The sequence below is a fragment of the Monodon monoceros genome, unplaced genomic scaffold (genome assembly GCF_005190385.1).
Source record: "Monodon monoceros isolate NGI ecotype Baffin Bay Population unplaced genomic scaffold, NGI_Narwhal_1 Super_Scaffold_22, whole genome shotgun sequence".
Classification (NCBI taxonomy): Eukaryota; Metazoa; Chordata; class Mammalia; order Artiodactyla; family Monodontidae; genus Monodon; species Monodon monoceros.
This window is the reverse complement of record NW_021703779.1, coordinates 55904989-55918614: the sequence shown is the minus strand read 5'-3', so window position 1 is coordinate 55918614 and position 13626 is coordinate 55904989. Positions and strand designations below refer to the sequence as shown.

General features: G+C 37.9%; 1 protein-coding gene across 3 annotated transcripts in view; it reads right to left on the bottom strand.

Moving 5' to 3' along the window:
* AR (androgen receptor) overlaps positions 1-13626 on the bottom strand; it is a 162978-nt gene that overhangs the window by 24680 nt on the left and 124672 nt on the right. The window contains exons 3-4 of one of the 3 annotated variants that reach the window (XM_029240566.1): positions 6418-6534; positions 2983-3044 (exon numbers count right to left, since the gene is read on the bottom strand). In XM_029240566.1, coding sequence (XP_029096399.1) covers positions 2983-3044; positions 6418-6534 — 179 coding nt within the window. Of the gene's footprint in view, positions 1-2982; positions 3045-6417; positions 6588-13626 lie in introns of those variants that run through there. The other 2 variants (XM_029240565.1, XM_029240567.1) reach the window with 2 other exon arrangements.

Below are 13626 nucleotides of genomic sequence, written 5' to 3'. Positions count from 1 at the left end.
CTAATGATTTATCCAAGGTCATCAAGATACTAAATGCCAGAGCCAGGACTAGAAACAAGGCCTGTATGTATCCTAGTCCACCATGCTATTTCCACTATACACAGGACCTCTTAAAACACAAAACCAAAAGAAAAAAACAAAGTAAAACAAAACCAGAAACTGTAAGTGCTGAGCCACATGTTGTACAGGTTGGTGTCAAAATTTATAGGGCAATTCTGCTCCTCTGTGCATGCCTCAGTTATGCTGATCTGTAGGAGCACTCAAGTATCTAAGAAATTTGTGTGGGGAGTAGCACTTCTTAGAATTGAGACTTACTGCTTACATCTCCAACCTAGAGACTTTTTGGGCTCTAATCTACAGAGTCCAAGTAGAAGGGAGGAAAATCTGAGTTCCACATTGTTGATTCTTTATGATACTCTACCGCTTGCTGAACAGGGTTTAGAGGGGATTCAATCATTGGGTGGGCAGTGGGACACAAATTCTTAAAATCTGTGATTTCTAGGCCTCCTACATGAGCAATGAGTGTATGTGGTAGCACCATGATGAGGTTCTGGGTGGATGTTGGAATGCTAGTCAGAGAGTACACAAAAGGACTGTTAAACTTTAGGGTAGAATAAAGTTAGCCAAAATATTTAGTGATCACTTTGCATGATGCTAGAAGTCATTATATTTCTCAGAAATTATGTATCTAGCATGCTCCTTGGGTCAGGAATATGTACCTGTGGCTATTAGATAACTTGGGCCTGAATTATATCCTATCCTTTGTGTATGACAATAATACTACAGACCCAACATGGTTTACTTTAGTGGTTTTAGTAGCCTCTGGTGCATACAGTTGAGATGTGGTGAAGATGGTCTGCTCTTGGTCATGAAGTCATTCTTAATTGATTCTCCTTGTGAGCAATATACATGTAGGTATACACATCTATAAAATGGATGACCTGGGCTTGGGGTATTGCCTACTTATAGGATAGAGTATTTATCTATAACCAAGTTTTCCAAAGTACGTTCCAGAAAACAGTGGTTTTATAGGATATTAACAGGTACTATGTGAAAACAGGTTTCTGTGCTTGAGTTAAATTTGGGAATCCTGAATTACCAAGCTCCTCAGGTTACTTTATTGCAATACTTGACAAGGTCTGTGATATGCTAACATGCACTGTAAATCTTCCTGATCAAGACCATAATATGCAAGTTTTCCTAACTTATTTAACCATAAAAATAATTTTTCATGTATCATGTTACAGAACTATTTTTCTCAGAAACCATACTGAGAAGCACTGGCCTAGATCAAGGCAGCAGACTTGTATTAGGGAAGGACTTATGCACATGGTCAGTACTTACAGGTATCAATCCAAGCAGAGGCAACTAACCCCAGGAACCAAGGCTATAATCCTAGGTGTTTAACGAAATCGATGCTAGAAATTTCTTTCTCTCTTTCTACCTAGCATACTATCTCTTTTTATAAAATTTAAGCCCTCATCTATACAGCATTCATGTCATCGCGAATTCTCTTAAAAAACAAGCATGCAAATAAACAAAATGGTATGTGAACATGTCTATTCCGTGTCATAGCTCTTCAACTGCCTGAAGTTCAAACCTTTTAGCATAATAACCAAGTACATTTTCAGTGTGGTTTCAGCTTGCCTTCCCCCTTTCGCCAGATCTGGCCATATTAAACTACTTGTGCTATTCCTCAAAACCTCAATGAATTTTTTAAATGTCTTTCTGCCTTTATTCAAACTGTGCCCTTTGCCTTGAATGTCCTTTCCCTCTACCTCACTAAACTTCTTCCCAGCTTCTTCATTTCCTATTTAGCCTTTAAAGTTAAGGTGTATTAGTTATCATGGTCTGTCTCCCCTTGTTTAACTTTCTGAAGGCAGGAATTGTATCTCATTCACCTATGTTCCCCCAAAATGCCTACCACAGAAGCTGGCACATAGTTGGCACTCAATTAATATGTGTTAAAGGGATAAATATATGAGTGAATGGATGGAAAGATGAAAGGGCTAGCTAGTTGGCTGGTAGGAAAGATGAATGGATAGTTTGATGGATGAATAAATGTTGTGAAACTTTTCCGCTGAAGAACAAAGCCATGAAGTGGTATTTCAGCATTGGAATCACTCTCTTGCATCCAGGGCATGTGATCCAGAAGTAACAATGGTGGGCTGCTCGTGAGCATGGGGAAAGATGAAAGAGCTGACGTCAAGGCTCTCTTCAACACTGGAAATGACAAGGATGTTCATAGTGTCCATGGCAACATCAGACCAGGCCATCCTCTCAACTAGAGAATCGTGGAGGTTGTTAAAACCTACAGATCTGTTAACAGTTTTGAGTCTCAGATGTGGAGTTCAGCCTCCTAGTAAGAACGAGACTTCTCAAATATGCTAGAGTAACCTCTGAAGAAAATGCTGCACATCTCAGATTCTCACATGCTCTGGGGCTCCATGTTTCTTCTCCTCTTCTGGGGTTTGGTTGTTACCTGAAATTCCTAAAAGGCTTACCATTTTCCATGTTTCAGGAGAGGAGGGAATAGGCAGGGGCCAAAGCCATTTATTAAAGGTTGAGAACTCAAAAGTTGCATAGCACAGAAAGAAATAATGTTTAGGGAGGAATAGGAGAGAAAATGAGAAGGAAGGAAGGGTCAGGGAAGAATACGGCGGGTAAAGGTAATTCTTTCTTTCTTATTCCATCTTAGAAACTGGGCGTATATCCTTGAGAAGTGCAAAGAAAAGTAAGAAATGGCTGTATATTTATTCTAATTATGAACTGTGAAAAAGCAGCAGTTAATTCATCAGGGAGAAGGTGCTTCTTTGGAAATTTATATTTTAAAAATTTTCTTAAACAAAAAGTAGGCAAGGAGGTTAGATTATTGAAGCAATTAGCAACATGTGGCTTTTCAAAAGCAGCCAGAAATGAACCATGTTCAAAGAAAGGCCTATCCTTGTTGTAGATGGGCAGTTGAGAGCCTGAAGGTAGGCTTTAAGGAAACCACCCTGAGAATCCAACCACCTCCAGGATCCTTTCAGAAACACCAAGAGCTGCTAAGATAACAAGAATCAACAGGTAGATAGGCCTAGAAGCAAAAAGGAAAAGGGTATGTGTTTTAAGTATCTCTGAGCTGAGGAGATTCCATCACCAAACATAGAGGGAACACTAAAGAGAAAGCCAAATTAGAGACCTTGAGGCATCAAGACCAAGCAGCCATCAGCCGCAGAGTGCCAGCTTCTCTAAGATATAAAGACAGTCCTTCTGCCCTCTACTCCATCAATAACCTATCCATACAGTCTAGACACATGATATATCTTATTTAGGTGTGACTTGAGGTAGCTAAAATTACTATGCAAGTCAATGCACTCAAGTCTAGACTAATCTATACCTCTGGAACAGTGAATAGACAATCCAAAAAAGGGCTGATACATCTACAATCCTTTCTCTGTGACTTTAGACATAGAATCACAAAATGGTAGTGCCTAAAAGGTCCTTGGTGAAGCCCACTACCTCGTTTTTATGATGAGAAAAATGAGCCTCAGATGGGAGAAGGGATTTGACCAAAGCTACATTCTTAGTTGCCATTTTGGAAGATATTATACAATTTTAGAGTGATGGGAAAAATAAAACAAAATTACCCAAAATCTCCTTCAAGGTGATCAAAATGTTGATGCTAAACCCACATCTTGTGAAAAAGGATGTCTATTACCAATGTATTCAGAAGGATCACTGTATTGATGCTTGCTTTCTTTTTTCCATTGTTTGAGTAAAGGTATAGTATACACTGAATTTGCAAGTTAACAATAAACTGGGAAGGGTTTGCAGCAGGGAAGCAAGGAATGTGAAGATAAGTTTAGCAAAATGGAAAGGTTTGTTTCTTAAACAATGGTGTCTAAGAGGGTAAACATTTGGGTTTTTACTGACGTGGTACTTGAACATAATATATAATTCCCTTAATTACTAGAATCGGCTTCCAAGTAGGATCTTGATGGTACTTTTGTTTTGAGATGATTTCTGGTGATGGTCTGCCTGTTGGAGCTATTACATATTATAGGGCATGCTAAGTAACTCAGGATTAAAGCCAACTGGGAAGTGCTGTGTAGAGCCTTACCAGCTAAATTACCAGTGACCTTACCATTATAATAAGTCCTCACATTTGTCTAGCACTTTGCCATTTACCAAGCATGTTCACATTCATCATGTCATCTGACCCTATCATAGCTCTGTAAGAATGGTATGTCTAAATTACAGATGAAGAAATTGAAGCTTAGAAGGGGCACAGTGAATAATGGAGCTGGGCCTTTAACCTAGGTCTGCCTGACTCCAAAGGCAAGATCATTTACAGGACATCAAGAATCCTTGTAGTTTTTGGACATTTCTGGAAGTTTGCCTGCCTGAAGCTCTATTGCCTAGCATGGTACCTTGTACATAGCAGACACTCAGTAAATGTAAAAAGGGAACTGAAACCAAAGCCAGCCACAGCACTTCTCAGCTTCTTTTCATTGTATTGACCAAGCCCATTCAAATTTGAACACTTTAATAAATCAATCTGAAAACTTACTTTACCACTCTCTTCAAGAAATTAATTTACAGATTTATGTCAGACTGCTATATGGAATAGTGAAATTGTTATACACAAACTTCTTTTCAAAAGAGATTCACTGTAATCATGTCACAGTCTGCTTTATAACAGAGGATGTTAGCTGATACATGAAACTAATTTTACGATTTGGGCTCAAATGTTATGAGGACTTTTGTTACCATTAAACTTTACCTGTGTCAAAGCGGCTTGCAATTCATATCAGCAGATGGAAAACTAAGCAAAAGTTTTCCATACCTGGGAGCCCCCATATCTTATACATAATTCACAGAGGGCTAAATAATTGAGAGTCCAAAGTATCAGAACCCTCACCATGGGGTGACCCCCCACCATGAATGTTGTGACAACATTCATATGGAGAACACTTCATCTTGTCAACCCCTTTGTCAACTTTCCTGGCTATCTTTCTGCCCTCTCCCTCCACACCCAATCCTGTTTCTTCCTCCCCACTGTAGACCACAATTATAGGATTTTTCTGTAGTAAACCAAGCAAAGAAGAACAAAGTTGACTTTTCTCATATTATTTGAATCTCATTTGATGTGGTTGCCTGGAAAACCACTCACAGAGCATCTGGCTGCAATGTCTAGGAGTACTAGACACTACTTGAGAGGCTGTCTCAAGCTGAATCTGCGTCAATTCATTTTTAGTACTTTGGTCTGTTTAAAGACTATCACTAGCCTGTGAGGAGGGGAGGACACAGTTACCCACATGAAGACCCACACATGGTTAGAAAACAACCATGTTGGTTTCTGTAAATATGCACATAGGCAGACAAGGTATTAAGCACCTTGCAGAAAGCCAATGATAAACAAGTACTCTAAATCAGCCTTGAGAAGGGGAGGGGAGAGGGCAGAATTATAGACACTTGGGTTTTCCAGGCTGATAATAAGTAATCAGATATGAGGCTACAGTTTCAGGTGTTCAGAAACAGGTTTGCCTTTCTTCAAATTTCCAAATCAAAGTAGACTAATAAGCTAGCTTTTCTCATGAAAGGTGCATGTTTTTGGAAGCAGCAGGCAGTAGAGAGGACCCTGGCACTGAGTAGATATAAACATGAAGAAATGAGGAATTTGAAGGGGGAAAATGTAAGTGTCAGCCAAACCTTTCTGTAATAGTGACAACAATTATGGTAGACATAGAATAAAGGACAGAGAGCATTACGATGGGGGATTACCCTTGAAAGAGCTGTATCTTCGTTCTGTCAAGTTACTCTGCTACTAAAAAAAAATGCTTTTGGAAATGGTCAATAGATTTGCAAACAAAATGAAATGATTAAAAGGCCTGCTCATCCCTGGGAGATGTGGGATAGGAAATTGGCTCTGCTTGGCAGCCTAGTCATAGGCTCCAAAGAAAAGCAGCTTCTCATTCCAGGTGGCCAACTCCACAACACAGGCAGCAGCTAACTGAGGGATATTCCTGGGTTTTCAGGGCCAGCCTGTGCCTGGGTCATCCTGCACCTGTGACTGTTCTGGATTCCTTAGTTCTCTCATCCTAGCCACCATTTAACAACAGAAGGTCAGTACCATTATGTCCCCTGGGGAACCCTTCATAGTCAAGTCCACACTCACTCACCCTCTGATGGGTCCTGATCCCTGCTTCATACCTCCTGCTCCTATGCTGAGCCCCACAGTGCGGTGTGGCATGGTTAAAGATAAAGAAAAGCACCAGCTGGCTGATGGCCACATAGGATATGAAGGGGTCAGCCTGTATCTAGAGCATGGCTGGCCTCCATGGAAGCATCAAAGAGGAAAATCTGGTTTAAAGAGAGAATAAGAGAATGAGGGAGGGAAAGGAAGAAGCAGAAAGAGGAAGAAAAATATTGTACCTCCCAGAGTCATCCCTGCTTCATAGCATTTCCGGAGGCGACAAGATGGACAATTTTTCCTTCGGAATTTATCGATGGTGCAATCATTTCTGCTGGCACACAGGTACTTCTGTTTTCCTGGGAGAACAAATATAAGAGTAGACAGTCCTGTTAATGTGTTGCCAGAGTCTCTTTGGAAAGTATTTCTAGGCAGAAAAGGTGTGAGGATATACCCTGCCCAATGAGAGAAGTGGATAGAAAATGGTCCCATACAATTTGATCACAAAGACTCTAACTATTAAACCAGGATGGCTTAATTCAATGCTATATTGTTTGGTTTTCATAGGTGTTTTTCAAAGGGATGAACAATTCAGGTCCTGCTGATACTCCTTTATTAGGATTACATACTGGCTTTTTAAATAAGATGCTCTTTACTAAAAGTCAATAATGTCCATGAGAAAATATGGTGGAAATTGTCACTCCTTTAGCATGGCATAGCAGAGACTTGGGCTCAGGCAATATTCCCTTCTCCTGACTTCTGTAATCATCATAGGATCATACTTGAGCTAATAACATGCTTATTTTTCATAATACAATTAAGCCTTCTATAAAAGAGAACTCCATGTGATTTTTAATTGTTTTTAAAATATTAGTGATCATACCCTCAATCCTTCATGTTGTAAAAATCAAACAGATAAAGCCCACTCTTTGCAAAGTGAACACAGCAAATGAAAGGAAGTCCTCTGAAGATAGCAGAAGAAAAACAATCACTGTCATGCACATGTGAAGTTGTGAGAGATACACAGAAATATACACACACAAACACACCACACACATTCTCAGACTCAGAAATCCTTAGGATTATAGCTGTTCAAAGAAAAACATGGAGGTCCACTCAGAAACACATATTTCACTCAATATTTTGTCTCCTTGCTCCTCGCACAGGCCTGGCACACAGTAGGCCTTCAATAAACACTGACTGAATGAATACTCAAGTGGAACAGAGAGATCCAGAGGCACATAGGGTCACCAGCAGAAATAGACAGCGGTACATACCCTGATGCTCTGAAACATGCAGAACTTACACTTGTGGCCCTGCCTCCCAGCCTGAGCCTATGCATCCCTTCATCGCACCCCTTTCTTTCTCCAAGTCCTTGGTATTTTTTCTCTCATTTACTTCTGTGCTTTACTTTATGGGATAGACCGAGATTTTAAGGAGGCTTCTTTTGGCAGAGTAAGAATGTTTGTGGTAGAGAAAAGGAATAAAAAATGAAGCACAATTGCTATTTGATATCGGGGAAAAAGCCCACAAATTTAGCTATAGCTCAGCTTTCCTCTCTCTTCACTCAGTCTAAAATTTACATTACAGTCACATCTATTGTAGTAGGTTATTTTTTGTAGGAGATTCATTGTAACCAGGTTAGCAAAATTTTCTTTTCCTTCCTCTCCCCTTTTCTTTTTCCTTCCCTCCCTCCCTCCCTCTTTCTCTTCCCTTTGTCAAAGGACTCTGAAATGCTGGGCTTGAAGGAACTATTAAAAATCACCCCAGGACAACACTTTCATTCCAAGGATGAGTTCTGGGGAGGTGACTTGCCCGAAGAACACTGAATTGGAGGCACCTTAAGGAAGAAAAACTACCATTTAATAGGCACTTACTATGAACAAGGCCTGTGTGAGGGGGTTTACATATGCTATTTAAATAAATCGCCTTGGCAATGCTTTGAGGTAGGTACTGTCATCACTTTCACTCAACAATGAAAAAACTAAGGCCTCTAGGCCAATACCCTTTCTACCATACTGCAGGATTTTACTTGTATAAATAGAACACATAATTTGCTAACAGCTTCTTTCTGTTGCAAACTGAGGACTGTAATATGTGCACAGAATGGATGGTGCTTTGATGATTGCCATATAGCCTTTGGGTGTCAACTCCTAGAAGGCAGGCCCTGTACCAAATTCCAGTGGGTTCATTTCCAGTGCTGTGGGTATTTCTAGACCTGGGACACCCCCACAGTATCAGTGCTGCTGCAAACCTCAAGACTACAGGCAGACCTCAGACATATTGTGGGTGTGGTTCCAGACTACTGCAATAAAGTGAATATGCCAGTAAAGGGAGTCACATGAATTTTTGGTTTCCTAGTGCATATAAAGGTTACATTTACACTCTACTATATAATACCTATTTATTTATGTATTATAAATAACATATAATAACATAAAGTAATAATAAATTAAAACCTAATATAAAACATAATAAAATAAAAATCCACCCCATTTGATTAGCTTACAAAAGTTAATAAGAATCTTGTACAAATTAAGTATAACAGGGATTACTATATACCGCATTATATAGCTGAAGAAAATGATGCTCATTAAAATGAAATTGACCTGCATGGCACCACACAGTTTATTTGTTCCATATCATAGTCCATAAGGCTATGAATCTTACATATTGGAAAGAATTTTAAACACTGGTCACACCACCCCTACTTCTCCATAAAAAGCTTGAATCCCCTCTATATCATCCCTGCCCCACCTTTTCTTGAATTTCAGCCCACTTCATTTCTGGACTCTGTTATGAAGCTCTTACTTCCAGGAAACTCAGTGTCTGTCTCCTTGTAGCTTTGACCCATTGGTAATAATACATAATAATTATATATTATTAAAAATAGATAATCTTTGATCTGTAAAGGACTTTAAAAGCCTTCTAATAAAATGTCCCAAAGTACTGCTTGACTCTTCAGTTATGAAAATGGCCTCAAGGTATTGAAATGACATGCCCCAAATCACAGGAAATTGGTAGAGCCAGCACAAGATCTAGTAAATGCATCCAAAGGAGACATGTTGTGGGTGGATGTAGTCTCAAGACTGAGCACTCTGAGGATGTTAAGTATCTTTGTTTATTGTCTAGTAAGTGTATGGCCTTCTCAATTGACAAAAGAACTGTGTAAATGGGATCTGGGCCTGCTCCAAGATGGTCCTAGAAGGTCCTCTGTTCCCATGCTGTAGCCAAGGTGACTGAATAATTAACATAGAGAACACAAACTACAATCCATCTTCTTCTCCTCCACAGATTCTACAAACATTACACCTGGCTCTTTGACACTGTTGACCGCCAACAGCAAAATTTTATCAACAACCCATAATCAGTCTCACAAAAAATGTCATTGCGAAAACTCTGGCAAAACATAAAAACCCCTCTCACATTCTGAAGGAGGTAAGTCCAAACTCTAGAACTACAAACAGATCGCACATTTAAATACTTGATAACTCTCTTATTAGAACAGCTCAAACCCTTTATCCCTGTGAATGGTCACATAATGAACTGATATGAGGCCCTCTGCATGCCAGCTGGCTCTGAAATTCTTGACTGCCTGATAGTGTTCTGCATTTTTCTTCATGGGTCCTATTCTTCCATCATAAACCTTAAGTCTGATTGAAAGCTCCAGCAGAAACAAAGGTCACAGGACAGGCTTCAGATATTTTCTCCAGAGACTCCCCATTTCTATTGTTTTCTGTCAGCCCCTTTGGTGCTGCCATGCAGTATGAGCTGAGGTCAACGTCTGATTAGTTTTTTTTCAATTTGTTCATTGTGAAAAATCCTATTTGGAGCTGAGGAGGTAAAGTAGGGGAGTTACCCACCATCTGTGGCAACACATCATGCAGATGAAAAGAGGGTCAAGTCATCATCTTTATTATGAACCTATAGAGAAGACTGAAGAAGTAGGACTTCTCATGCTGCATAAATAGAGTGTTAGTGTAGGGCCTATATAAACAAAACTAAAAACAAAACAAAACAAAACACCTTTATCTAGGTATGTAAAAGAAGACTGGAATTAAATGGAAAGATGTACAGTGTTCCTGGATGGGAAGATGCAATACTGCAAGGATGCCAGTATTTTCCCCAGTCAAATCTATAAATTTAAACCAATCCAAACAAAATTTTGGCAACATTATCCCAAAGTTTATCTAAAGGAATAAAATGTGTGATATTGCTAAGATATTTTTGAAAAAGAAGAGTAATAAGACTTTTCCTACTAGACATTTAAAGTATTATAATGCCAGAATAATTACAACAGTTTGGTATTGACTCAGCATAGACCTATCAGTGCAAGAGACCAGAAAAGCCAAAAACAGGCTCTGCACATGTAATATGTCATTCTAAATCAGTAAAGAAATGATGATTTATTCATTAAATGGTGTCAGAACAACTCGTTATTCATTTGGAAAAGATAATAAAGTTAAATTACTAGTTGAAACCAAAATAAATTCCAGATGGATTAAATATGTCAATAAAAAAAACAAAAAGGAATTATTGAAATATTGTTAGATATTGAAATATTGTAGGTGAACATTTTTTAATTTTTGAAGGTCCAAAAGGGATTTTTAAAACATGACAATAAAGAATACATAAGCAAAAATTTTGACAGACTTGACTAGAAAAAATTTAAACTTTCTTATGTGAAACAAACATAATAATACAATTTAAAGACAATCATGAACTAAAAAATACATATCAGTATCAAGTATGTAAAAGCAGTGGTCAATTTCCTTGACATATAACGATGAACAATACAACAGAAAGATGGGCAACAGACATGAACAGGCAATTAAAAGAAGAACCACAAAAGATCAGTAAGCATATGAAATTTGTGCAATTTCAATTGTATTGATAATTATAGAAATACAATTTAAATAAGATATCATTTTCACAAGGAAGACTAGTAAAAATTTAATACTAATTACTGGTGAAAAGGTATTGTTAGTGGGTGTGTAAACTTTTTAGAGAGCAATTTTGCCATATACCTAAAAAAATTAAATTCACATAAACTTCAACCAGTAATTCCACTTTTGGAATGTTTTATAAGAAGATAATAAGTTAAGCACAAAAAAGTAGTTCAGTGTAGCATTATTTAAACAGGGAATGCAGTCAGCCCTTCATAGTCGTGTGTTTCACATCCATGGATTCAACCAACCATGGATTGAAATTTCAACTGTATTCATTCTATTATGCCAGTTTATTTTTATTATTTATTTATTTGTTATTCATAGTTTTTTTCTCTTTTTCATTGCACTATAGTGACATACAGAATTATATTAGTTTCAGTTGTACAACATAGTGATTTGACGTTTATATACTTTAGGATTTTATCAGCATGATAAGCCTAGTAACCTAGTAAATCATACAAAGTTATTACAATATTATTGATTATATTCCCTATGCTGTACATCACAGCCCTGTGACTTATTTTATAATTGGAAGCTTTTATCTCTTAATCCCCTTCACCTATTTCTCCCAAGCCCTCACCCTCCTCCCCTCTGGTGACTACCAGTTTGCTCTCTGAATTTATGAGTCTGTTTTGTTTTTTCATTTGTTTTTTAAAATCCACATATAAGTGAAATCATATGGTATTTATCTTTCTCTGTCTCACTTATTTCACTTGGTATAATACCCACTGTATATATACACCACATCTTCTTTATCCATTCTTCTATTGATGGACACTTAGGTTGCTTCCATATCTTGGCTATTGTAAATGGTGCTGCAATGAACATAGGGATACATATAATCTTTTTGAATTAATGTTTTCATTTTCTTCAGATAAATGCCCAGAAGTGGAACTGCTGGATCGTATAGTAGTTCTATTTTTAATTTTTTGAGGACCATCCATACTGTTTTCCATAATGGCTGCACTAATTTACAATTCCACCAATAGTGCATGAGGGTTCCCTTTTCTCCACATCCTCTCCAACACTTGTTTTTTGTTTTTACTTTAATAGATCTTTATTGGAGTATAATTGCTTCACAATACTGTGTTAGTTTCTGTTGTACAACAAAGTGATTCAGGCATATGCATACATATATCCCCATAAGCACTCCCTCTTGATCCTCCCTCTCACCCTCCCTATCCTGCCCCTCTAGGTGGTCACAAAGCACAGAGCTGATCTCCCTGCGTTATGCTGCTGCTTCCCACTAGCTATTTTACATTTGGTAGTGTATATATGTCGATGCTACTCTCAGTTTGCGCCAGCTTTCCCCTCCCCTCGGTGTCCTCAAGTCCATTCTCTATGTCTATGTCTTTATTCCTGTGCTGCCATTAGGTTCATCAGTACCGTTTTTTGTTTTTTTTTTACCTTCCATATATATGTGTTAGCATATGGTATTTGTTTTTCTTTTTCTGACTTACTTCACTCTGTATGACAGACTCTAGGTCCATCCACCTCACTACAAATAACTCAATTTCATTTCTTTTAATGGCTGAGTAATATTCCATTGTTGTCTTTTTGATGATAGTCATTCTAACAGGTGTGAGGTGATATCTCACTGTGGTTTTGATTTGCATTTCTCTGATAATTAGTGATCTGCATTTCTCTGATAATTAGTGACGTTGAGCATCTTTTCATGTGCCTGTTGGCCATCTGTATGTGTTCTTTGGAAAAATGTCTATTCAGGTCCTCTGCTCATTGTTTGGGTTGTTTGGTTTTGTTTTTTTTTTTTCTGTGATGTTGGGTTGTGTGAGTTCTTTATATATTTTGGACATCAACCCCTTATCTGACATATCATTTGCAAATATCTTCTCCCATTCAGTAGGTTGTCTTTTTGTTTTGTTGATGGTTTCCTTCACTATGCATAAGTATTTTAGTTTGATGTAGTCCCATTTGTTTATTTTTGCTTTTGTTGCTTTTGCCTGAGGAGACAGATCCAAAAAAGGATTGCTAGGACTGATATCAAAGAGTGTACTGCCTTTGTTTTCTTCTAAGAGTTTTACAGTTTCAGGTGGACTAAGCCATTTTATATAAGGGACTTGAGCATCCACATATTTTGGCATCAACCAGGGCTTCTGGAACCAATCCCCAGCAGACACCAAGGGACGACTGCATTGGAAAAATTTAAATGTCCAACATTAAGAGAATGATTAAATTATTCTATATTCATGCAAAGGAACACTGCAGTCAGTGTCTTATTTTTTAACTTGGAAGGATATTCACAATATACTATTTTATTCAAAAAACAACAATGGTGTTATCAAACAACATATGTTATTGAATCCCACTTTTAAAACTTAAGGCTTTAGAGAACATCCATTCAAGTTATTTTATTCTTTTGTGGTGAACCTTTTTTATAAATGAAACATTACATAAAGGCCCCATATAACGTAACAGATAAAAATTAAACTTAATGTGCCTGAAGCAGGCATAGGAAACTTAGAACTTCTGCTAGACCTCTCC